This window comes from Pelodiscus sinensis, chromosome 20, assembly GCF_049634645.1.
Source record: "Pelodiscus sinensis isolate JC-2024 chromosome 20, ASM4963464v1, whole genome shotgun sequence".
NCBI classification, from domain to species: Eukaryota; Metazoa; Chordata; order Testudines; family Trionychidae; genus Pelodiscus; species Pelodiscus sinensis.
In genome coordinates this window covers 23,591,099-23,617,750 of record NC_134730.1, presented here as the reverse complement: position 1 = coordinate 23,617,750, position 26,652 = coordinate 23,591,099, and the positions used below count along the sequence as shown (strand labels likewise).

Below are 26,652 nucleotides of genomic sequence, written 5' to 3'. Positions count from 1 at the left end.
TCCCAGCCTCAATGGGGGGAGCGAACTGTGTGTTGAATCTCCATTAGTGACTTCTGCACTCATGTTGTCTAAAGCTATTCCTGGTTCGGCTTCTTTATCACATTTGTGCCTCCATGAAAGGGAAGAAAATGTGGATCTCTTTGCCCATTTGCTCAGGTTAAAAAAATGAGACATTCCCTCGGGCACAGAGGGCCTGTCTGAGACAGCTGGAGTTTGCCTGGTCACTTGTCTTCTGGTAGTGGGAATGGGAACTACTAGTGTGGAAAACGGCAAAGATATTTTGACTGATTACTTCCCAAAAACGGAGAGGTGTTGTACAGAATATCCAGGAAAAGAGGAAATTCAGAGGTTTTACAATTTTAATGTTTTGAAATTTCGTAGTGGCTAATTGGGAAGGTGGTGGGTGTTTTTTAAAACTAATATCAGCTTAATATAATTACCAAAGTTACTACTCTTGCTATTATCAGTACTATAGAAGGTTCCAGAAACCCCATGACTAGGACTTGTTAGGTCTGTGGGATACACACAGTGCATAGTTTAATTTCCAAGACACCCCAAGCCTCTGTGACAAACAGGACACAGGAGGAAGGATGGATTTTGGTTTGGAGCTAATTACATTTTAATAAATAATCACACTAAAAGTAAATCAGATTCCCTTGGTTATCAGCCAACTTCACGCAGGCATCATGGCAGGGGTGTCAAGCAGGGACTGGAAGGAGGACTAGCTTTTACTGGCTAGTTTGGGGGCAAGAGGTGGAAGTTACACAGGTACAGAACTTCGTAGGAAGACATGTGTAAGAAGTGCTGAGAGATCAGCATTGTTGCTGGAAAAGACTAGGCAGGAAGCAGGAGGATAGAATGATGCTTTGTGACATCATAAGGGTGGCTGTAAAAATGATTATGATGTAACATAAGCAGTGGAAGGCCAGGAAGGAGCAGCTCTCCCCTCAGGTGGCTCTGTCAGGAGATGTCTGACTGACAGGTTCATTTCACTTTTGCTCCCAACCCAGGATCGTGAATGCCCTGAAGCTTCAGGCACATCTTCGAAAACCAGCCAAGAAACTACCAGCAGGAATAAGCCGAAAGGTGAGGATTTCAGTCTCTCCTGTGCTTTCATTCTCTCCACTTCCTAAGTAGAGGCGGTCAGGCGAAGAAGCTGTCTTTTCAGGAAGCTTGGGGGGATCTTTTTTTCCCTACAAATGCTTGTGGCGTTGTAGGCATGAAGCCAATTCTATTCAGGTTAGCCTAGTGCAGGGGTTTTCAAACTTTTTTTTCTCATGACCCAGTTGAAGAAAATTGGTGCCCGCAGCCCAACATAATTTGACTAGGGTGTAGGCTCTGGGTGGAGCTGAGGATGAGAGCTTTGGAGCTTGAGCGGCTCTCCGTCAGTAGTGCAACGGGGAGGGCGGGCTAAGGCAGCTTCCTGCCTCCCCTGGCACCGCACAGCATGCTACGCTCTAGCAGCAAACAGCAGCAGGTTCCCAGCCAGTGGAAGGGCGGAGCTAGTGCTCAGGGCACGGGCAGTGTGTGAAGCCCTGTGTGCTCTCCCCCATTCTCACCTAGGAACCAGGCCTGCCTTTGGCTGCTCAGTCTGTGATGCCAGGATGGGCAGGTAGCTACCACTGGTCACCTGATCCCCCTGCAGCAACAAAACCCAGTGCCTGACATTCCACCCCCCAGAACTGGGTCACAACCCATCGTTTGAAAACCACTGGCTTAGTGCACGCACGAGGCAAATATTTTGCACTCTAAGTACACTTGCCACCACAGATACAAAAAAACAGTGCATCTGGAATGCTCCTAGACTATAAAACTGGACAGCTGGCAGTGGGTACAGATTTCCTGGGACAGCTATCTCAAAAAAGGGATGATCCTGAGAAAATCGGAACAGGTGAAACCCTATCTATAAGGCAGGGCCAAATCAACCCAGTCAAGTATGGCTCAGCAGTGTCAAGAGGAGGGAAGGAACTGTTCCAGGAAGCTCCCTCCCAATCGTTCTTTATTTTGGAAGGGCGAGAGAAAAGGGCAGAGCTGCCCCAAGTCATATTTGTGTGCATTGCTCAATAGTTGCAGCATCTCTGCTCAGGATTTCTAGTTAGAGGGACCTGAGCTTCCGACTCTGGATCTGAACGTCTCAGGAGTGCAGGGGTGTGTGCGGAGGAGGTTTGGAATCAGCCTTTCAAGAGAGCTCATTCCTGCAGTTTGGATCTAGCTTTGCAGTTCTCTGAAGATCAGAGGCATGAAAATTTAAGGAGTGAGTTCAGCCCCTGCTCTGGAGCATCTTGGGAAAGGAGAAAGAAATGTTACATGCTGTTTCTTTAGTGGAGAGCTGATTGCATCCTACTGTGGAGTGTCGGGCCAGGTCCATGCTGGCGGAGAAAAACAATGCAAGATACGTAACTCCAGCTACGTGAATTGCATAGCTGGAGTTGACATACTTTGCATCAAATTTTTTTTCTGGGGCAGCCCCACAGTGGGAGGTCAATGGGAGAAATGCTCCTGTTGACTTCTCTTACTCCTTGCAACAGTGCAGCATACTGCAATCAATAGGGGCAACCTCAGTGTTCGACTTAACGGGTCTTTACTAGACCCGCTAAATCAAACTCTGGAAGATTGATTGCTGGTGCATCAATCCTCTAGTTAGTGGAGACAAGGCCTCAAAATCACTGTTCAGGAGAAACCTGAACAGACGGCAAAGATTTGGTAGCTGAGAGAAACCCCGCTCAGGATGTGTCAGTGATGTGACTGCAGATGTGGTCAAAGCTTGCTCTCTTCAGACAAGTTATACTCACCACATGTTGTCAGTCCTTCACAGGGGCTACCACATTGTAATAAAGGGACCGCCTGCACTAAACTACCTGAACCATTCTAGCTAGGATTGTGCTGAGTGAAAGACAGTTACTACCAATGAAACCCATGCAAACTGTGAAGGTAAAAGCCCCTGACTTTGTGGTCTCCCCCATCAGGTGTGCTTTGCACTGAGCATGCTGGGTAAGCCAAGGATGGTGCTTTTGGATGAACTATCGACTGGAATGGACCCCATGGGGCAACATCACGTGTGGTGAGTGGAGCTCACTGTCCGGAAGGGAGCATGCAGACGCGCTGTACAAGTGCTCCCTGTGTGTGTTAGAGAGACAAAGGGGGTAAAGAATACCTGGGATTGAACCAACTGCTGTGGGACAAGTCTTTGAGCCTCAGGGTAGGAGGTGGCCTCCCGGAGGTTCCCAGCACCACGAAAGAGAGGACCCTCTACTACACTCATTAGAGTACAGCCTGCATCACAAGTTTTGGGGGACATGTCTGCTGTGCCTTGGGGGGATGGTAGCAGGAGAGACGATCTGCCTTTCCCCCACCTGATTTACCTGTGACCATCTTCTAAGCACAAAGTAAACAACACCAATATCTGTCCCTTTGCTTTCCCAGCTGCCCTCCATCACTATGGTTCTAAATCTCCTTCTCTTCCTTGACTCTGCCCTTCCTTTCCCCAATCCCTTTCCTCTCTGGAAGTCACCCCTCACTCTCCATCCCAATGGTCTGGAACTCTGAAAGTTCAGTGAGCATGCAAGTTAAGCTATTTTGGTTAGCTTACTAGTTTCTCTGCTCATTATATTGTGAAAGGGCAAATGCAGTAGAGGAAAGTTTCAAGTCTTTGCCTTTTCTGGAAGTCAGAGCAGCAGTGCAAGAAAATACTCACAGGAGTGGCACATTGCAATTTCAAACTTACTTTTTGCTTCCAGGACAGCTGTTCGTGCTGCATTTAAAAATAAGAAACAAGGCGCCATCTTGACAACCCATTATATGAAGGAGGCCGAGGCAGTGTGTGACCGAGTGGCCATCATGGTGTCTGGAAAGCTTCGGTAAGCATCAGCAGACACATTAGACTGAGGAATAAAAGTGTCAACCATTAATACAGCTTTGGGTGGGGGGGGATAAAATATAGGGACCAGCATTAAATAGATCTCGGCAAAAATCAGTGGTCAAGCTGTTGTTAAATACTTTAACATTACCAGCTGAAAAGCTTCTGAGGGGTAGCTGAGTTAGTCTGTAACAGGAAAAACTTAAAAAACAACAAATAATCTGGTAACGCCTTAAAGACTAACCAAACATGTCGATGGCGTGTTAGAAGTCCCGGTCATCTGAAGAAGTGGGTTGTGCCCACAAAAGCGCATGATGTCATTACCAGTTTAGATTGCCAAGAGATACTGTGCCTTCCTAGGGAGACTGTGGCTTAAACACAAAGGCTACGTCTAGACTGGCATGATTTTCCGCAATGCTTTTAACGGAAAAGCACTTTTTGCGGAAAAGCGTCCGTGCCAATCTAGACGCGCTTTTGCGCAAAAAAGCCCCGATCGCCATTTTCGCGATCGGGGCTTTTTTGCACAAAACAAATCTGAGCTGTCTACACTGGCCCTCTTGCGCAAAAGGACTTTTGCCCAAAAGGCAGCAGCATAGTATTTCCGCAAGAAGCACTGATTTCTTACATGAGATCGTTGGTGTTCTTGCAGAAATTCAAGCGGCCAGTGTAGACAGCTGGCAAGTTTTTCCGCAAAAGCAGCTGCTTTTGCGGAAAAACTTGCCAGTCTAGACACAGCCAAAGTGAATATATAGCAAGGGGCCAACAGCCATGCCAGAGCCTTCAGGGGAGGGGGATGGCTCCATGTTCCAGTAAGAGGCCTTGAGTGGAAGGGCAATCAGCTGTCTGTGCTGCCCAAACTGTGGCACGCTGCCCCCACTCCCAGCCCTTAGAACCACCGGGAGTGTGTCATGTGGTCTCCAGCAGCGATTTAAAGGGCACAGGGTAGCAGCAGTGGTGGCCGCAGCCCTTTAGAATTGCCGAGTCCTGCAGCAGTTACCCCTTCCCCTCCCTGCCGCCGTTGGCAGGCCTGATGTACAGTCTTGGAAGACACAGATTTAGGAAGAATCTGAGCTAGTGCCAGTCCTTCCCCTAGAGAACTAACAGAAACACTCATGAATTCAATTGCTGTCTTCACATCCTGTGCTTGCAGTTCCTAAAAAAGAGTAGCAGGAGCCCTTGCTTAGTGTTTCACTTGGTGCGTCTCTCCTCGGCAGCTGTATCGGCTCCATCCAGTACCTGAAAAGCAAGTTTGGCAAAGGTTACTTGCTGGAAATGAAAGTGAGGGACCCAGCACAAGCTGATCTCATCCATGCGGAGGTTGTACGCGTCTTCCCTCTTGCAGCACGTCAGGAACGGTAACTTCCAAGGATGCCACGGCCCTTATGATAGCGCAATTGCTCGTCTGCTGCCGAGGATACCCAGTGGGCTTGGATGCTATTGGGATGTGGGTGCAATAGCTGTTGACCCAGCACTGGGCTAATGTAGAGATCTGAGTTTGTCCGAGCTGTATGAATCCCAGCGCCCACAAGCCAGGGATGACACGATGGAGAGGGTAGGACACTAGCTGAGCTCACTCTCCCAGAAGGGTGACAACTGATTAAAACAATAGGCCTAGGAAGATCATTAACAAGGACGAGTATTAATTATCATCAGGGCCAGAGGAAACCGTAATGAAGTTAGTATGTCCAGTTCCGTATGCACTCCTTTTAATGTAATCTATGTCTTGGCTCACTGAAGAAGCGAGAGGGGCTACCACCCGCCTAGCAAAATAATTTTTCCTAATTGCCAGCTTAGACCTCCCCCGCTACAGCTTTAGAGTATTTCCTGTGCAAAAACGCCTGGCTTCCTAATAGTGATAGAAATGTAGCCGTGTTAGTCTGGGGTAGCTGAAGCAAAATGCAGGACAATGTAGCACTTTAAAGACTAACAAGATGGTTTATTAGATGATGAGCTTTCGTGGGCCAGACCCGTCTGGCCCACGAAAGCTCATCATCTAATAAACCATCTTGTTAGTCTTTAAAGTGCTACATTGTCCTGCATTTTGCTTTGGCTTCCTAATATTTCTCTTCTGAACCCATTGATATTATTTTGACTTTGTTCCATTAGCATCCACATGTATTAGATGCTATATCGCGACATACAGTCCTACCTCCAAAGAGCTAGCAATCTGAATGACAAAAACAGGTGCAGGGTTAAGAAATGGGATACACTGTACACACTGAGTAGGAAGGCTGCTATGTGTCTTCAGAAGACAGAAACTCATTTCTCATAGCTGTATACTTTAAATTCAGAAAGAACCATTATGGTCAGCTAGAGTGAAAACCTAGACTCTTTGAAGTCATTGGCAAAACTCCCATTGACTTAGTCTGAGCTCCTGCATAGCACAGGAAATTGAATTCCACCCACTGATTCCTACATCAGTCTTATAACTTCTGGCTGAGCTAGAGCACAGCTTCTTAGAAAAAGATCCAGGCTTCATTTAACGATTTCCAGGGTGGACGAGTCCATGGCCTCATAGGTAAGTGTTTCCAGTGCTTAATTACCCTCTTCGCCACAAATTTGCACCTAATATCTACTTTGAATGTGCCTAGTTCAGCCACTGGGAGTTTTTACTCTATCTGTTTGAGTCAATGACTCTTGGCACTTCCCACTGTACAAATTGTTCTTGTCTGCTATATTGAAGAGCCGTTCATCAACAGAAATCTTCTCCCTGTGCACGTGCATGTCAACTGTGATCGAAACATGGCTTAAACGTTCTGGTCACCTTCTGCATGTTTCTTCTCTCAGGTATTCCTCTTTGATGGTCTATAAGATACCAATGGAAAATGTACAGTCCCTGTCTCAGGCCTTTCTCAGTTTGGAGGCAGGTAAGAGGGATGTTGTCAAACGCTGGAATATCTGTAAGAAGCTGCATTTTAAGTTGTCTGTGTTGCTGTCAAACCAGTTTGGGCCGAGCCCTCTGTGGATGTAGACAGGCCTGGCTGTATTCAAGTCTACAGAGCTATGGCAGTTTAAACCAAGCTAAGGTTCTGGTCCTGTCAACTCCAACTTTGGGGCCTACTGAGCAGTCCAACGGATGCTCTGAAACAGGAGTGGGGGGCGGCCACACACGGTTCGTCAGGGTTAGCCACTGGCAGGGCGCTAGATGCCTGATTTACCTGTATGTCCACGGGCACAGTCACTCACCCCTCCCCATAGTCATGGTTCACTGGTCCCAGCCAATGGGAAGTAGGAATGGGAAGGTCCGAGCCAATGCAGGAAGTAGGTGGCCCAACCCGCGCCGCTTCCCACAGTTGCCAGGAACGGCGAACCACAGCGACTGGGAACCATGTGCAGTTCTGTCTGTGCATGCTCAGGTAAACAAAACATCTGGCAGCCCGCCAGCAGCTGACCCCTGAAGCTCCACGTGCGGCCTGTGAGCCAGAGGTTCCTCACCACTGCTCTAGAATCATATAGCTGGAAGACACCTCAGGAAGTCATCAAGTCCAGCCCCCTGCCCAAGGCAGGACCAATCCCAACTAAATCAACCTGACTGCTCCAGACCGCTCCAGGAGGGGTGCCTGTGGAAGGCAGGCATTATTAGAGGGGTGTCAGAGCAACAAACATCTGCTTTGATCACCCGTCATGATGATGATCTTCCTGAAATACGGATATTCCTCTACACTGAGGGATCATGTGTTAAAGCCAGGGCACCTAGAGTAAATTCTTGAAAGCACCTAAGTCCCATTGATTTTTTCACTAAAGATACATCTACACTGCTGTAGATGTAGAATAAGCTATTGTGGAAGAAATACTCCAAAAATAGCTTATTTAGAAATAGCACATCTATGCTACAGGGAAGCCTTTAAATTAGTTCGAGGTAGGCTCCCCTGATGTGGACGTGCTACCTCAATTTAAAGCCCCAAGAAGCATTGGGGAGTAATTACTTTGAATGGCCTGGGGGAGGAGCTATTTCGAAATAGGAGCAGTGGAGCGTCCACACTACTGCTATTCTGAAACAGCTATTTCGGAAGAGACGTTATTCCTCATGGAATGAGGTTTACAGAATCCAGAATAAGCCGCCCGTTATTTTGAAATTATTTTGAAATAATGGGCTTGCTGTGTAGACACACACAAAGTTATTTTGGAATAACGTCCATTATTCCGAAATAATGCTGCTGTGTAGACGTAACCTCATGCTTTCTTTCTCTCTCACACTCTTTTTAAGAGAACTTAAACTCCTGGAAAATGATATGCTTTACTCCCTTCCTTGCTACCTAAGGGTACGTCTAAACTACATGGCTCCGTCGACGGAGCCATGTAGATTTGTTTTTTTGGCAAAGGGAAATGAAGCCTCAATGTAAATAATCGCGGCTTCATTTAAATTTACATGGCTGCCGCGCTGAGCCGACAAACAGCTGATCAGCTGTTCATCAGCTCAGCGCGCTAGTCTGGACGCTCCCCTGTCGAAATGAAAGCCTTTTATCAACATCCCTGGTAAACCTCATCCTACGAGGCATAACGGGGATGTCGATAAAAGGCTTTCAGGTCGGCGCGGAGCGTCCAGACTAGCGCACTGAGCCGACAAACAGCTGATCACCTGTTTGTCGGCTCAGCGCGCTAGTCTGGATGCTCCCCTGTCGAAATGAAAGCCTTTTATCGACACCCCCGGTAAACCTCATCCTACGAGGCATAACAGGGATGTCGATAAAAAGCTTTCAGGTCAGCGCGGAGCGTCCAGACTAGCGCGCTGAGCCGACAAACAGCTGATCACCTGTTTGTCGGCTCAGCACGGCAGCCATGTAAATTTAGATGAAGCCGCGATTATTTAAATCACGGCTTCATTTCCCTTTGCCTATCTGTCTAATCTACATGCCTCCATCGACGGAGGCATGTAGTCTAGACACACCCTAAGGTTTCAGGGTGCCCACTTCCTGCTTAGACCACCCATACAGGAGAACCGAGAGGGTGACTCTTTAGGTAGAAAAGTTTGGAGATAAAATCCTTGCACCATGGAAGTCAATGGAAGTTCTGCTGTTGACTTCAAGTGGGACCAGGATTTCCTCCTGTTTTTTCCAGTAGGACTGAGAGAAAAATACATTTTTTCCAAGCAAAAACTACGTGCTTTCCTCAATGGTTATGTTTTCCATCAGAATGCCAACCCACCCCGCTACCCAAACAAGGCAATTTTGGCCTCACGTTTTACATTTTGGGGGCTAAAAATAATTTTCAACAAAATGTCGGTATTTTCTGTTGAACACTTTGACCAAGGCGTAAAAAGAAATCATTCTCCTCTCCAATTTCTGCAGTGGGAAAAATATTTCTGGTCAGCTCATGTCCAGTGTAACTTTGCACTGCCTATCAGAGAATCCTAGCACTGTAGGACAGGAAGGGATCTTGAGAAGTCATGGCTCCATACCCCTGCACGGAGGCAGGCCTACATATTATCTAGCCTAGGTGTGGCCAGACTGCAGCTCGTGAGCTGTATGCTGCTCTTTTGCAGTTACAATGTGGCTTCCAGAGCCCCCTCCGACCCCACCTGCCGTTCTCCACCTACCAGGCAGGGGATAGAACTCAGGGCTTTTGCCCTCCGGTGGTGTGGCAAGCAGCTTCTGCCAGAGATCACTGCTGCCTATCAGAGCGGGGGAAGGGCACCATTTAAAGGTTTGCGTGAGTCACACAGCGCTTGAAGAAAACTAAACAGACGACTCGCCACATGCATGAAGAATCAGTATTTTAAGTCATAAAAAAATCTGTTTGGGGGAGAATTCTTACATGTCTTTATTTTTTGTCCAGCTAAACGTACCTTTGACCTGGAGGAGTACAGCCTTTCTCAGTCCACTTTGGAACAGGTACAATGTGCTGTTCATACTATTTAAGGGACGGTAGCTGAAAATACAGTGTGTAAAATACAGTGTATAAAAATGACCATGTTTGATGTCACATGAAGAATGTCAGTGTGCAGCTCAATCCACATGATACTGATACCTTGTTCTTACCCGGCAATTCTCATAGGTAGATTTCAAAGTGTTTCACCAAGTCGGCCAGCAGCATTGTTTTCATTTTATAGACAGGGAAACTGAGGCCCAGGGTGGTGAATTGCCCAAGGTCACCCAACAAATCAGAAGCAGGGCTACAAATTGAACCTTCATCTCCTGCATCCCCATCCTGTGCACTAGGAACGCTAGCTCCTAAATGAAAGATCTGAGGGGGAGCTGTGTTAGTTTGTCTCTACAAAAAGGAGGAGTCCCATGGCGCCTTAGACTGACATGTTTATTAGGGCACAAGCTTTTGTGGATAAAACCCACTTCATTATCAGCTAGAGGTATAAAGGTTTTCTCAGCACTGTCGATCCTCTGTACCTGTCAGAAACAGTACAATAATTATTGCAACACTTTGTGATTTGATGTAAATGACACTGATATACCAGTATTCAAAAAGAAGGTCATTGGTGAGTTTGCTCAGTTAGAATTTGGTCCCGTGTGGGTTTTTCTTCCCCACTTGACTGAATTATTTCATCCGCGGATCAGTCGCATCTTATTGGGTTTGGTGTGCAGAAACACTCTCTTGTGTTATGTCTTTCTCTTAGGGTATGGCTAGACTACACAGTTTTTCCACGATATCCCAGAAGAACTGTTCCACGTCCAGAGAACGTGTTTGCTCTTTCGCTTTTTTTTTTTTTGCGGAAGAGTACACGCGCTCTTTCGGAAGCCCTTGTATTCCTTGTTCCACGAGTAATAAGGGAGCTTCCGAAAGAGGGTTTTTTTCCGACATTTGGTCCAGTCTAGACAGGCCAAATGTTGGAAAAGCCTCTTCCGACAAAAGATTCGGAAAAACTATGCAAAATGCGGTGTGCATTTTGCGTAGCTTTTTCCGGAAAAAAGATGTAGCCTAGCCGTACCCTTAGTTGCAAGATCTTCTTTGTGTCAAAGCTGATTGTTGGAGACATAGTTATAAATCTAACCAGAGTAATTTGATCTTTTGTTTCCAGTCCTGGGAACTAATTAGACCCTTCCTTTAACTTTCATGTTTCAGGTGTTCTTAGAGCTTTCAAGAGAACAGGAGGGAGAGGATTTTGCTATGACTCCAGATAATACAGCAGAACAGAAACTCCTTCAACAAGATGATCATTAAAGCTCTGCACCAGTGCCCTGTATCGCTATTACAAATGCTATTAGCATGTCCAATTACATACTACGTTAGAGCCAGTATATCAGTATGGTAATGATAAGGCAGAAAAGTTCAGCTAGTCATCATGACAAATATTTTTTATGCCCACATTTCATTTTTGACCAGAGGATACAGTGTGAGACATGGAGCTGAATTAGAAAGTGGGAGCTGAATTAAAAAATTGGACCAAAAAACGGTTGGCCACCAATAACAAGAAGAGAGAACTCATGGGCAAAATCAGACTGATTCCAATCTATAGATACCACAAGGCGGAATAGAAGCCTAAAAAGCCACCTGTATAGAAATGTAAAAGGGATATCACACTTCTCACACAAATACAGTGGAGTTTTCAATTAAATACTAGTGGTGAAGTGACTGCATGTATAAAACCCATCGGCAGGAATTCGTGTATTGCAGTGATGAGCAATGAACAGATGGTTGGATATACTAGGTCTGATTTTTCTTTGTAGATTGATGATGGTTTTAGTCCTCTCCCCGCAGCTAAATTATTTAGATTTGCACCAGTGTAAGTAAGAGCAAAATCAGACCTATAATCAGTTTCTTTCTGCAAGTGTCCTGGGTTTTTTTCAGCTTCCCTTACCTAATGCATGGAGGGATCTCTCGTTAACTGAGCAACCTTCTTAACAGTCCAACAGAGAGGTCACCTCTGTAGGGAAGCACAAGTGCTTTTATGGGATTAGAATGGTCAGTCCACCAACTGAGCCTGGTGGCTTTTATACTAGTCTCAACAGTCTACTAGAGTGATCTCATTACTGCAGAATTCTTTATATTGTTGGACCTTCAGGTGACTCGCTGCGAGGTATGTTCAATATGCGATACTTAGAAACATGTTCTCGTCTCGGATGTTAATGGTAGTTCTGTTTGGCTGTTCCTTGACATGCCACTTGGACATTTGCAGAGGACCAGGACTGATGTCAAAGGGATATTGCTTCTTCAGCTTTATTTGTAGGAGACAATGACAAAAACTTAAGAAGCAGTGCAATACCACTGGTACTAGTAGTAGTACTTGTGTGTGTGTCACTGATAAATTCCTAACTCCAACTTCATACGGATTAAATTGTTTACATGTGTAGCGAATACAATCCTGATAGCTATCATCAGTATCAACTGGAATTGCTGCCTGTACTGAATTTCCTAGATGTCTCTCTCTTCCTGAGACCTTAAATAGCTACAACTGCTGGCCACACCTTCCTCCATCTCTACCTTATAATCCTTTGAATCATGACTTGGCCTTGCTGAGTCACACATTTGTGGCCTCCAGGTCGACTGTTGCGATGGGTTGTACTTGCCAAGCAACACACGATGGCATCAGCCAAGTGCTTCAAACACCAGCTACCTATTGTGCATGGAGTCCCAGGCAAGGATCGAGGGTTGTTTTTCAACACTGCCAGCAAGCCTCACAAGGTGTTACTTCTTGTGCTACAATGGCAAACTCCCTCAACAGAGAAACAAAATGGGTGAAGGAAGCCTGTGTAAGTGGCCAAAGAGTATTTCTCTCACCAGCAGAAGTGGGTTCTTAAAAGATATTTCCTTCCCCTGCCTTGTCTTGCAAATATTCCGTGGACAACATCACCACAACACCAGTGTATCCCTCAACAGATCAATTGCTTGGGAGTGATGGAATACTCTACACCAGATCTGCTTGTGTCTTAAGAAAACTACAACTCCTGATGGCTTGTATACTGTTGTCAGTCATCAAGTATGCCTATTGTGCGTTATCCAGCAGAAAATGCCTAATACCAGCTTGTCTATAGGAGAGAGTCTGAAAAAATATTGCAATAAAGTGTGGTTTGATGTGTTATCTCTCTCTCCTTGTCTAGAAAAGAAAATCTGGTATTGCTCTGTAACCGTGTACGGCTCACTAAGCTGCTAAATGTTCACCTTTGCTCTTTGGATTAGTGATTGCATGATGCTGAAACAACAGCTGAGATGACAAAGGACTTAAAGAAGCCTGCCAAGGCAAATTTGTGAAGATGACTGGGAAGGTGGCTCTCTTGATCACAGAGAGCAGCAGCAATGCATGTTAGAGTGTGAGGCAGAATCCTCTTTCGCAGTAATAAGGGATACACATACACCTCCCCCTTCAGGTTCCTATGGTTCGTGATTTCTGGAGTTCATTTAAATGGTCTAATTAAAAGGTGCCAGACAAGGTAAGTGAGGTCATAGACTCATAGGGCTGGAAGAGACCTCAGGAGGTCATCGAGTCCAGCCCCTTGCCCAAAGCAGGACCAATCCCAACTAAATAAATCCAGCCAGGGCTTTGTCAAGCCGAGACTTAAAAACCTCTAGGGATGGAGATTCCATCACCTCCCTAGGGAATCCATCCCAGTGCGTCACCACCCTCCTAGGGAAATAGTTTTTCCTAATATCCAACCTAGATCTCCCCCACTGTAACTTGAGACCATTGCTCCTTGTTCTGCCATCTGTCAATACTGAGAACAGCCTCTCTCCATCCTCTTTGGAACCTCCCTTCAGGAAGTTGAAGGCTGCTATCAACTCCCCCCTCATTCTTCTCTTCTGCAGACTAAATAAATCCCTCAGCCTCTCTTCATAGATCATGTGCTCCAGCCCCCTAATCATTTTGGTTGTCCTCTGCTGGACCCTCTTCAATGCATCTGCATCCTTTATATAATGGGGGGCCCAGAACTGGACACAATACTCCGGATGTGGCCTCACCAGTGCTGAATAAAGGGGAATAATCACTTCTCTAGATCTCCTGGAAATGCTCCTCCTAATGCACCCTAATATGCCATTAGCCTTCTTGGTAATACAGGATGAACTTCTCTACTCTGGCACTCTCTAGTTCAGCAGTATCCATGGTCTAGCATGGTTTTAGTTAGCCAGATGTCCTTTTATCAGGGGTGTGGCCAAGTTTCCCATAGTCCCGTGAAGTTTGTTTACAGCCACCAGTCCTGGCACTCCGTGTTCTGTGCTGTAATTTAGTTCTAATTGACCCCAAATGTCTTCTAAGAGCCCAGTAAGTAGTGGAAGTATTAGTAATCCTGCTAGATAATATTGATGTCCTCTGGGTCAGCAAATTCTCCAGTTTGGTACCGGTCAGGTCCTGAGGGTATCAGACTAGAGAGGTTCAACCTGTTTTGTTTTTTTAATTGGACCAACTTCTGTTGGTGAGAGACACAAGCTTTCAAGCTTACACCAAGCTCTTCTTCACCTTGACCATGCTTCCTGTTGGGACTGGAAACATGACACAGGAGATGCTCTAGCATTTTCTCATTAAAGTGGCTCTCTGGGAATAAATCCTAGAAATCTGATGGGGAGATTTGTAGGGGTTTAACTATGCCTGACGCTTTGGCATTCTGAACTCTTTGTTTTCATTTCTGATTTTTGTTTCTGTGCTTCCCCTCCCCCGTTTTAAACAGCGTTGCTTTTCTTTTTCTCTCCCCACCCTTATTCTCCAGTCTAATTTTGGTTTACAAAAAGAACAGTCTCTTTTAATTGTTGGAACGGCATATTTATTTATAATTCTGCCAGCTGTAAATGGGCTGTTTACTCATGTTAATAACCTATTGATCTCCAAGTGGTCAACACATTTTTTCTCAGTTCCATACAATAAGTAACTGCCTTTAAATGCCAAAGCAAAGTAACTAGGTATGTCTTATGGTTTAAACCTTCCTCTAGGATTCTAGTGTTTATTTGGTCTGCACATCCAAGATAACAAATGACTTTCAGACTGCACACAATTGGCTATACTTTCTCCCCAATTCTGAGCTAGTGACTAAGGAAGTTTAGCAGGGACAAAAACTCTGTAAACCTTAATAAGACACCAAACGGAATGTGTTCAGTCAAAGCAGCCGCCTACGCAGACAGCTGCATGTGGCTGGATGATGCAATTCAAGAACAGCTTCACCACTGAGGTGAAAGAGAGAGGAATCGGTTTTCTACCAATGAGAAAGTTCTGTATCTTGGAACTAGAAAATCCAACTGACTGCATAGCTCTTTGACTCCTATATGTAGTATTGCATGTATGTAACTAACATGGAAAGGGACTAGAACTGGCTGTGTTGAAAACTTAAAAAAAAAAAAAAAAAAAAAAAAAGGAAGCTTGGGCTTTTGCTTTAAAAAAGCACCTTTTGGGGTCAGGGAGAAAGAAAAATAAATGTTCTGGAAGACAATGACAGAAAATCAGATATCAGGAATGGTGATGCCCACAAACGTGTAGGGGAACATTTCAACTTCCCTGGACATTCAGTAATGGATTTAAAAGTAACTATCCTTCTACAAAAGGCCTATATCACCCATTTACGGAGGGGGACAGCAGAACTAGAATTCACTTACAAATTCAACACTATCAACTTAGGCTTGAATAAAGATCTTAACTGGCTAACTCACTACAAAGGCAGTTTTCCCTCTTTTGATATTCACATTGCCACCTCAAATGCTGTGAAGGAGACACATCCACCCTGACTTAATCAGCCTCATTAATGCTGGCTCCATGATTGACAGGTAACTGCTTTTGCTGTTATATATACACCCTGGATTCTTTCATTTCCACTCCAACTCATCTGATAAAACGGGGTTTACCCACGAAAGCTCATTACTTAATAAACCTGTTAGTCTCAGGTGCAGCAAAATTCCTGGAAGGCAATGAGATATACAGCTGGGAATTGCTCAGCTCTAGGTTATCTTCTCAGGAGCTGTCTGTTACAGCCTTTTCCTGACCAGATTTGGGGATTCAATCAGAGGTGCCTCATGTTAGAGGCATGTATCTTTCCCTCCCTCATTGGGAATCATAAATAGAAAAGATGCTCCTGTCCCCAAGTTTGCCAACCACTTTTTGTGCCTGGCAGCGTGTCTCAACTTTGGGGCTGCTGGGGTTAGAGGAGGTCTCTGAAAAGGCAGGTAAGCGAGATCCAAAGTTTTCTTTTAATTTTGAATGGACTAGCAAGTTTCGTTGATTCTGCCAGTGTACCCTGAGCTGCGTCAAGTGGAGCGGGAGATTTGGCTGTGCTATTCTTGTAAAGGCAATGAGGGAAACAAAGGAATGCCATTAGAAACCATTTTGATTCTATGTAATAGGGGCCATGCATACCAGCTAGGGCAGATCTGTATGAGCCTCCCATTGTTATCTGATGGGTAAAGGGGTGTTTTACATCCTTAAAGGAAAAAAGAACTGCCAAGACAAATGGAATTCATAAAGAAAAAATCCCACTGAATCATGTATATAAAGGAGGGTGGGCTGCAAAAAGCTGCCAACTGCCTCCGCACACAGTGTCCCAGAAAGGACTCAGGGGAGCGTAGGGAAAATAACAAGAAACCCCAGAAGGGAGCACTCAGCTGGTCTAATCCAGCCAGTTTAAAAGATTTAGGCAGATCAAAAGGGAAAAGCAAACTTTAAACCCTTGGCTAATGAGGACAGAAACGTCCACCTGCTGGGGAATAGGGGGCTCAGCTGCGTTGCTCTGTACTGAGGTTACAAAGGGTTGTGTGTTTCCTGTCCCCCTTTTCTGGGAGGTGGTCAGATAACCCACTGTCTTGGCTGGCATATTTGGAACAGGGCTGAAATATTCTTAGACGCGCACTATGAAAACCTTCCTCCCAATTTCTAGCCATGAGTCTCTAAGCAAGTGTTCAGTAAATGATAGGTGGAGGAATAATGCCATCACAAGTCCTCTGCCTACTGGAGGGAAAAGGTGTACACACAGAAATACATTTTCCTGCTTAATACTGTGAATCTCTCTCTCATGCTGATCCGTCTCACCATAGGATCTGGGCACCGCACTCTCTTTAATGAATTTATCCTCCCAACACACCCGGGAAGTAGGGAAATATCATTATCCCCACTGGAGAACACAGATAAACTGAGGCCAGGTCTACACTACCAGAAAAAGTCGACTTAAGACGCACAATTCCAGCTACAAAAATAGTGTACCATGCGTCGACTGTCTGTGGAGTCCCCACTGTGAGAGATTGATGGGAGAAACTCTCCTGTTAACTTCTTTTACTCCTTGCAAGCCGGTGGAGTACTAGGATCAACGGGGATGCCATCAGCAGTTGATTTAGCGGGTCTTTACTAGACCTTCTAAATCAAACCCTGGAAAATCAATCTGTGGAGCATTGATCTCTGGGTAAGTATAGGCAAGAAGTAATTTATCCAGGGATACACAGAGACTCTGCAGCAAAGCAGAAAATTCTTTGGTCTCCTGATTCCCAGGCTAGCTCTGTAACATGCTCGGTCAGTGTTAGTGAAGCTGCCATAACAAAGGCTGCAGCTCGGAGAAGTGAAGGGTTCTGCTTGGATTTCACATTACAACAGCGCCATTACACAGAGCACCCTCCACTTTCATTTGATCTTCCATTAGGAAAGATGTCCCCTGACTGCAATGGAGGTTAGATCAGGTCTGGCTGGAGGCCCTCAGATGCTACAAAGGTGGAATTGAGCCATTCCCAAGCCATGGTGAAGTCCCAATATTCCTGCAGTGCCATGAGAACCAGTACTCTTTCCTTGCGCCTATATTAAATGCATAGGCCCTGATTTCATCTCCACTTTCATTCAAACAAATTGGAGGAAGAGCAGGCAGACATGGCAATGCAGAGCGTCCTGAGAAGGGAGCCATATGAGAAAGCCAGAGGGACAGCTCTCGGCTATTCCTATCTAGCCAGTTTAAAAGCTTTGGGCAGAGAAAAGAGGCAAAGCAGGGATCACTGATGTGGATTGTCTGCACATACCAGTGATCAGTTCCCTTGGAGGCATGTGCAGTTGAACAGAGTTTACAGGCACACAATCCTTTTGGAGAAATAGGTTCCCACTTGCCTTTTCTTTTAATTACCTGGGTTTGTGACTGATGGATTCTCACCTGTTCACCCCTGCCATTGGGGTTTGGGAGGACACAATCACACCAGGGAGACCCCCGCCCCCTTTGAAAAGCAAACCCCACAAATAGCTTCCATTTTGCCTAGAATATAAATGTATGAACCTCTATCATTCAAGCATGATTTATTTACAATGCAATGACTTTCAGGAGCTCCCTTTCCCCTTTTCCTTAAACTTGTGCTCTGCCTCCAGCTGGGAAAACTATCCTCCTTCCCGTGTTGAAAAAAATACGTTGCTGGTTTTGGCTACTGTCTCAGCCTCTAGGACTCTTCTGGCTTCCGTTGAATCTCGTATGTAAAGGGGAAGAGGGGAAAGAGAGACACTTTATTCATCTGCTAATGTTTTCAGAATGCTTTCGGATTGCTAACTAGTCAGGGGGAATGATGCAAAGAAGAAAATAGGCCTTGTGCAGCTTTGCTTTGTAAACTAATTCAGAGCCTGAAAGGACTGACTTTTTCTCATCTGAAATATGATCAAAGGCTCTTGCCAACACACAGCTCTGATATAATGGGCCAGAGTCATCCGATGTAAATCAGTGTAGCAACACCCAGCTGAAGCTCTGATGCTTTGTTTCCAGAACGGAGCTCCTTTGTCTGTCTCAAGTGATTGGAGAAGCAGAATTGAATTATAACGAGTAAATAGCTGCCCGGCATCGGCTTTGCCTTGTTTATCTTGCGCTTAGGGTCTGCCTTCACTCACCCAAAGATTGACGCTCTGAAGATTGATCTCCCAGGGTTTGATTTAGCAGGTCTAGTAAAGACCCACTAAATTGACTGCTGATGGTGCTCCGGTCAACCCCGGTCCTCTACTGGTTCAAGAGAAGTAAGGGAAATTGACAGGACAGTTTCTCCCATTGACCTCCCGCAGTGAGCGTGGGAGGCAGGTTTGTATAATTTTTGGTGGTGCCCCATTAGCCACGCCCTCTGCCCACATTAGCCACGCTCCCTGCCCCCATTAGCCACGCCTCTGGGGGTAACATGCTCAGGGCAAGATGGACACATGACCAGAAGTAAAAGGTGTCATGTCACCCCTTTCGAAGGGCTTTTCCCACCATCCTTCTACCAACAGGGATTAGTCTGGCCCCCACCAAACCCCTTGCTTGCAGCTATCCTGCAGTCACATTAACCCAATGTGTGTGACATTAACTCGGGGGCAGAGAGGCTGGGGGAAGTGTTCCTTATGAGGCTATGTCTACCCTCGTGCAAGTACAGCCATTCTTGTGCAAGAACCCACAGAACATTCACACTGCCCGCCTGCTCTTGTGCAAGGAAATTTTCAGTACGACATGGTAAGAGAGGGCGTCTTGCACAAGAGCTACGCTCTTTTCTAACAGGTGTAAGCTCTCTTGCGCAAGGGACAGTGTGGATGCTCGGCAGGGATTTCTTGTGCAAGAAACCCCTATGGCTAAAATGGCCATCGGAGCTTTCTTGGGCAAGAGTGTGTCCACACTGCCATGGGCGCTCTTGTGCAAAAGCACAGCTCGCACATGGCAGTGTGGACGTGTTCTTGCGCAAGAAACTGCCAGTGTAGACATAGCCTAAGAGTTTCCTCCCATGAGCAGAATGGATTTTGTATTGTGCACCTGTACTGAGTTCATGTGGCTTGTTTGGATGTGCCACTGTGGCACCCAAGTTATTAATACATATTTTATAAACCTTTACCTTTTCTCTCTGCTGCCATGTCTCCTCCCCTTGCTCCATCAGCTCCCCTGGTGCCTGCTGCCCCCCAACTCCTCACCCTCCTCTGCTGTCCTGACTCCTTCCCTTCTCACTGCCCTCAGCCCTTCTGCGACCTGCCCCCCTCCACCAGCCCTTCTCTCCCTCCTGTGCCCACTCCTCCAGTAGCCCCACTCTGATCATGTGAGCTACCCCTCTTCATCCCTTCTCCTAACACCTCTCTCTACACACCTGCCCTGCCTCTCTCGTCTGGTGCTGGTCCCTCCCCTGCAGGTGTCTGCCCTTCTGCTTCACCCCCATAATCCCCTGGCACCTGCACCCTCCTGGTGCCTCCCCCTTCCCTCACTGCCCCTGCCCCCTTTGTCCTATTTTTCCCTGATGCCCACCCCCTCACCACCCTCTGCCCCCGTTCCCCTCATGCCTCTGTGCCCTCACACATGACTTGCTCCATCCCCACCTTCCTCATGCTCACCCCCTCTTTCAAACCTTCTCCCAGCATCTCCCTCTCCCCCCTCTAGCCCCCAGGGCCCTTCCCCTCTCCTCTCCCAGCATCACCCTGTCCCCTTCCCACTGACACCTCCCCTCCTGCCCTTTTCCTCATTGTCTGCACTTGGCCCCCTGGCATTTGTCTCTTCTCCACTCTGTCTCTTGGTGCCTTCCCCTTTCTTCTCCTGACCTGGCCCCCTCCCCTCAGCATAAGTCCCTTCCTCTCCTATCCCTTTCCCCTATTTTTCCCCTTCCCCTACCTTCTGCCTTCCAGTTTGCGGTGCAGCAGAACTGGAGTCTCTGATCAGGCCCTGCTGCCCTGCTGTCCGTCGAGGGCACATAGGCTGCTCCGGCGCCCGCTGCTCGTTGCTTCTGGGGCTGCAGAGTCTGGGCGTCTGCCCCGTGGGGTTGCCTGCTGGGTTCCGGCTGCCGCAGGAGGGTGGGCACCTCCCTGAGCTCACTCCACAGGCCGGGGTGGACTCTCTCCCCCTGGCCTGCCATGCCACCGGCATTTAAAGTACCCGGCGTGGCGTGAGCGTGCGCCGCAAAGGTGCGGGGGCGAGGCTGGCCCGCTGCGCCCGCTCGCTGTAGCATCCGCCCAGGGGTGATGCCTCCGAATCCCGGCACCCCTGTCTGGCACGCAGTGTGTGCATGCACTGCAAGGGCATGGGGGCAGGGCCAGCCTGCCGTGACAGCTTGCCGTGGCGTGACCAGTAGCAGAGCCCCTGCGCTCTGTCACATTGGGGCTGCGGGCGCCCCATTACAAGTCCTCTTCTCCTCCGGGGACGCTCTGGGGCCAGAGGGGAGGAGCAATATTCAGAGCCAGGGGAGAGACCCAGCTCCAAATATTGGTGGAGCAGGGCCTCCGACTCTAAATATTGCTGGAGCATGGGCACCGCGAGCCCATATAACTCGCCGCACATGACAGTGAGGACATCGCGGTAAGTTGAGTTTAAGGTACATCCACTCCAGCTACTTTATTCACGTACCGTAGACTGAGGCCAGGTCTACACTATCAGAGAAAGTCGACTTAAGACGCACAATTCCAGCTACAAAAATAGTGTACCATGCGCCGACTGTCTGTGGAGTCCCCGCTGTGAGAGGTTGATGGGAGAAACTCTCCTGTTAACTTCCTTTACTCCTTGCAACCCGGTGGAATACCAGGATCGACGGGGATGCCATCAGCAGTTGATTTAGCGTCAACTGCTGACGCTGGAGTTCCATCGCATAGACCTGGCCTGAAAGGCCCTCTTTCTGCTGTGCAGCATCTCCTGCATCCCTGTTGCGTAGCTACCGTGCGTTGGATATGGCAACGTTTGGCTCAGTGGGAGTTTCAACAAGGCTAGTGATCTGTGGCAGCTGTTTTAAGTCTTAACCTTTACAAACCGGCAAGAGAGAAATGCTCCTTATCCGTCCTAATCCTTCCAGCGCTGCTGTTTGGTGGGCTTACATGACTCATGTAGTGGGTGTGTGTGAACAGATTATAGGCTGTTCTTTTTCAGGGCACAAAATGCTACCTGACTCCTGTGCGGCTTTCTATGGGTTCCACTAGTGCTGCCCTAGAGAAAGCAGGTCATAACTTTCCTTTAGCTTTGACCTTTGGCACAGCTTTCCTTGCACAAAGAGACCTTGGCAATTTAGTCCCCAGTGTGGGCTGAACAATGGTCACCTGGACCTACTTGTGTGTTTTGATAGACTGGATAAAAGAGAGGCCCAGATGGTCTCCAGCTCTGCCACCGACGTCCTGTTGGGCCTTGAGCAAATCACTTAGTCTCCCGGCACCTCATAGATTGTAAGGTCAAAAAGGGCCATCATGATCATCTGGTTTGTATATCACAGGCCACAGAGGCTTACTCATCCACACCTAGAATCTCACCTTCCTTCTTTGCGCCATGCAAAGAAGACGTGGGTCGCTCAGAAGATATTGTGAGGTTAGGGTTATGGACTTGTGATTGAGGTCAGGATTGCAAGGCTGAACTCATTAATGAGTTCATTAATTGCTTAACAGTCACTAATACTGTCCAAATAAGGGTGATTTACTCTTGGGAGATGGTCTAGCCAGGTGTCTTTCGGAGAACATAAGAAAACGAAGAAAGCCACATTGTAGTCATAATGTTCACGTCCCCCTCGCTCACACTCCTTCCGGTCCATTCTTGCCAATCGCCCTCTTGCTGTCTCTCTACATTTGCAACTGGGCAGAGCTTTGTAGAAAAACTAAATTTTGAAAGTTCATAACTGAGCAAGTGGGCGAATATGAACCTCTCACTGTGTCCATATGTGTTATTTCATAAGTCATAGTCTCTTCTGGCCTGAGACTCTGTCAGCAGCTTGGTAATAGCCCATAATTAAGCTCTCCTTTTTCATCTTCAGCCCTACCTAACAGTCCCACAATCTCGGAGTAGTCTGCCTGGAGAGAGTTACATTAATGCAAACTAGAAACCATTACACTTGGCACTTGGAGCATCCACATGGGGCGATTCACAGAGCAGCACCACAATGTGCCTTGCTCTTCAGACCATCATAGTCTCAACCATGGAACAGTGGAAACAAGCTCTAAAGTGCGGAACTGAAATTGCTAGTATCTCCTAACATTGCAAATGTTCTTTTATCAAGTCAGCTGCCCAAACTTCTACCAAGATGTGTCTGGACTCTCTTTTTCAGAGTCCAAAGAGTGATTCTCAATGTTTGAGCTTTACTCCAATGAAGAAAATCTGAAGGAGTACCCGATGGATTCTCCTCTCATTTTATGCCAGGATTATCCTGATGTAACTCTATAGATGGGTCCTGGAGCAGAACAAAGTCTTTTGAAGGTGTGTCGTCTTCTTTTTCAATGGCCTTTACAGGTTGCCATTTCTTTTGAAAGCTGCTTGTTTGATGTAACATTTTTTAATACAATGGAAAATGAATGTTAATAATTTGCAAATGTCTGCAGCTTGTCTTTTTTCAGGGATAAATTTAATGCTAAATAGCTTTATTTATTCACATCATAGGTGCAGTAGTAGTGAAACTTATCCAACACACCTCTACCAATGTACCTCCAGGTAGAGCTGTATTAAGTTTGATGGGAGTCCCCGGGCTGTTATATTTTGGGGACCCCCTATTTGAATATTCAGTTTCTTCCCTTATTTGTTTTACTACCATCCATTCTTAGTGTCAAACATGCTCTTGTTCAATTACCTTAATTTTTCCAGGTCTGTTTTTTCAGTGTGATACATCAGTTGTAAAGCTGAAACAGAAGTTAAGATGAACAAAATCATGAACTACAGAACTGATCATAATGCACACAGTGATACTATGACTTTACTTCCCTATCGCAGTGGTGTACAATTATATTTTCAGTCAGACTAGATAAGGCAATGTACAATATTGGCAAGCAAAGGGCAGCTTTAAGGGCCAAAGGGCACGGAAAGTGTTTGCTCTCAAGTAAGCCAGCCAGTCGCCAAGGATGGCAAACTTTCAAGAGTCGTGTGCCAGGTCAATGAAAAGTTTCTAATTTATTTGAGATTTATTAATCTCAGAGGGAAAGATTGAGTGTGCGGGGAGACAACACTCCAGCAAAGTCTTGCAAATGAATAATTTCATGCACTGCTATTAAAGCTATAGGGTATTCATCTTAATTCAATGAAAACTATGGAATTAAAATTAGAAGCTAAACTCATGAGAAATGACAAGCCATCTCATTTCCCTTTCTTACTGCCAGAAATGCGGACATTTGCCTTGCAGGGGCTTTTCTTTTTTAAAGTGCTGCACTGCGCACAACCCCATTAACTAATGAAAACCAGTCATTTGCTGATTATTTTATGTTGCCTAAGGATCTGATTAAGCGCCTGATTAAAGATGTGCCCCTGGAAGTCGGAATGTGCCAACACAGGACAGTGTGTTTCAATGTCAATGAAAAGTTTCTGAACTAAATACATGGCATGACAATCAACAGGGGGGAAATTAACTGACGTCCCATCTATCCAGCCTCATCAGTTCATCCCCTCACACCTCAACAGTTCTGCCCTATAGCCTCCCATATGCCCAGCCCCCCATTAGTTCTTCTTCTAGCCCCCAATTTGCCAGTCCCCCATCAGCTTTGACTATAGCTCCCGGCTCCCCAGTTGTAGTCTCCCCTCTCTTCCTGGGATTCTTCATCCCTCTCTCTTTTCCTTGGCCAGGTGTTACAGGAAGGGAGGGGGGAACCACCCCTGCTCATAGGATGAGCGTGGAAGTAGAGCTGCCTGGAGCTATGGGGCTTTTCCTGCTCCCCCAGTCCCGCCTGCGAGCAGGGATGGTTCCCCTGCCCCTGGTATGAGGACAGGCCAGAAGTGCTCTGCTGCTCACCAGGAGCCATGAGGAAAGATGAGGTCCATCGGGGGGCCTGATCTGGCCCGCAGTCACCGACTGAGGAACAGGGCAATGCACGATATACAGCGTGGGGCGGATGGCTCAATGTTCAAGGCCCTGGGCTGCACCCCTCAGGCTCCTGCATGAATCCAGTCCTGTGTCACCCTGACCCAAAGGGACCCCTTGCGGGATGGACCTGCTTTTCCTGCAGCCTGTTCGGACGCTCGTATCTCTCCTGCAGTAGCTGCCTGGTTGTTCTTGCGGTGCTGCCACGTAGGCATGGGGGGGCGGAGAGAAGAGGTAGGGGAAGGAAACGCCATCCCAAACAGCCAGCCCTGCCCAGAATCTGCCCCCAAGCTGCCTTCAGCGCTTCTCCCCTGGGAGCCAAGGCCGGACCATACCACCCGTTCTCGGGAGGCTGGCACAGGGCTCTGTGCTCCCATCCTCCTTCTCCACAGTGGTCCAGTCAGGACTGGGGAAGGCTCGGGCAGTGTGTTGCCTGCTGGGGAAAGGAACATAAGAACGGCCGTACTGGGTCAGACCAAAGGTCCATCTAGCCCAGTGTCCTGTCTGCCAACAGTGGCCAGCACCAGGTGCCCCAGAGAGGGTGGACAGAAGACAATGATCAAACGATTTGTCTCCTGCCATCTCTCTCCAGCCTCTGACAGACAGAGGCCAAGGACACCATTTTATCCCCTGGCTAATAGCCTTTTATGGACCTAACCTCCATGAAATTATCTAGCTTCTCTTTAAACTCTATTATAGTCCTAGCCTTCACAGCCTCCTCTGGCAAGGAGTTCCACAGGTTGACTACACGCTGTGTGAAGAAGAACTTTCTTTTATTAGTTTTAAACCTGCTACCCATTAATTTCATTTGGTGTCCTCTAGTTCTTCTATTTAGGGAACTAATAAATAACTTTTCTTTATCGGCCCTCTCCACACCACTCGGACTTGCCCCTACGACAGGAAGGGGAGCTTGAGTCCCATGGGGCCCTGAATGGGCGTGGTTGGGGGCTTGCTCTAGGTTCACCCGCTGCCCATGCAAATAGGCATCAGATGGAAATGTTTGTTCATCTGGACTTTAGCTGGAGCTGCAGCGATGACCGTGAGGCCCCCTGTTACCAGCCCTAGAAGTCCTGCCCACTCTTTGCCCCGGCCTTTTGTACTGGAAAAATGACCAGCTGGCAGGTTTTTGTCTTTACTCACTTGAAACACTGTGTTCTGCTCCCTGCCACCCCTCTCCTGACGACTGGCTTGCACGTACTTTGTGCTTGAAGGAGAAATCACATTTCGTCCATGTTGCTCAATGGCCCATTGTATCCATCACGCTCACTCTGCTTTTCACATTTCCTCTGCCTGCAAGGAAGCTGGACAAAATGTGAAACGGCAGAGTAAAATAAAGGAGGCTTTATTAAACCCTAATAAATGGGCGATCTCTTTTTCAGTAAGACTGACTTCTCGCCACAATTGTTCTCACACACACAAGTGGACTAGAACATTCAGAATTCTCTGGGGGCAAACATCCTGTTTGTGGTATGAAGTCCTGGGCTGACTTGCAGGCTGGGTTCTGATTCCAATACAAGATGTAACCGTCGAAATGGTTCTCTTTTTCCCCATGCAAAAAAGGTTCTGAACTTTTGATCTGCAATCCCCCCACCTCCCCGCTGCGCCTTCTTCCTCTGAAGCTGAATCGAAAGCAAGAAGAAAGAGCAAAACAAAAGTGCTTATGTGTTCTGGTGGGCTTTGAACACAAACAGGCTGTCCCCTTGCTGACCGCACAATCCTTAGCGATTTAAAAGTGCCGTATGCAGAACACAAAACGCTAAAAACCTACTGAGAACTCAGTGATACATACATGAAGGGCAAGTAGCAGCAGATCTTAGATATAGACTGGAAGAAACTTTGGGCCAACTTCAGACTTGATTTTCCCATTTTAGCGGAGTTGCACCAGGTCTGATTTGTGGCCCTTTCTTTTTAATGATCAAGGCACAGATTGCCTCTCTTGTCTTATACATGCGCCCACAAGGAGATGTACAGGCTGAATGCTAGGAGATCTCTGACGGGAACTTTCGGGATCTTTGTTAATTTCCAGGAAATCTCTCATTTCTTTTCAGATACAGGGAGCCATGTGAACTCTTAGAGAACTTTGTGTATTCCCTTCAGTGTAATTAGTGTCTCAACTGCAATAGTAACAGACGTGTGATTCTCAGAACTCTGGCTGTTCTCCACTGGCTCAAAGTCAGGACTGTGTCTGAACAATGGGAACCTGAAATGTTGTGGGATGATATAGAACAACTTGCTTC

General features: G+C 46.9%; 1 protein-coding gene across 3 annotated transcripts in view; it reads left to right on the top strand.

Annotated features, from left to right (window-relative positions):
* Window positions 1-12,827, top strand: part of LOC102462448 (ABC-type organic anion transporter ABCA8-like) — an 85,589-nt gene extending 72,762 nt beyond the window's left edge. For all 3 annotated transcript variants that reach the window (XM_075903995.1, XM_075903993.1, XM_075903994.1), the window contains 7 exons: window positions 1,011-1,086; window positions 2,967-3,061; window positions 3,738-3,857; window positions 5,071-5,211; window positions 6,644-6,723; window positions 9,632-9,687; window positions 10,871-12,827. In XM_075903995.1, coding sequence (XP_075760110.1) covers window positions 1,011-1,086; window positions 2,967-3,061; window positions 3,738-3,857; window positions 5,071-5,211; window positions 6,644-6,723; window positions 9,632-9,687; window positions 10,871-10,969 — 667 coding nt within the window. In that variant the 3' untranslated portion in view covers window positions 10,970-12,827. The remainder of the gene's footprint in view (window positions 1-1,010; window positions 1,087-2,966; window positions 3,062-3,737; window positions 3,858-5,070; window positions 5,212-6,643; window positions 6,724-9,631; window positions 9,688-10,870) is intronic.
* The last annotated feature ends 13,825 nt before the right edge of the window (window positions 12,828-26,652 follow it).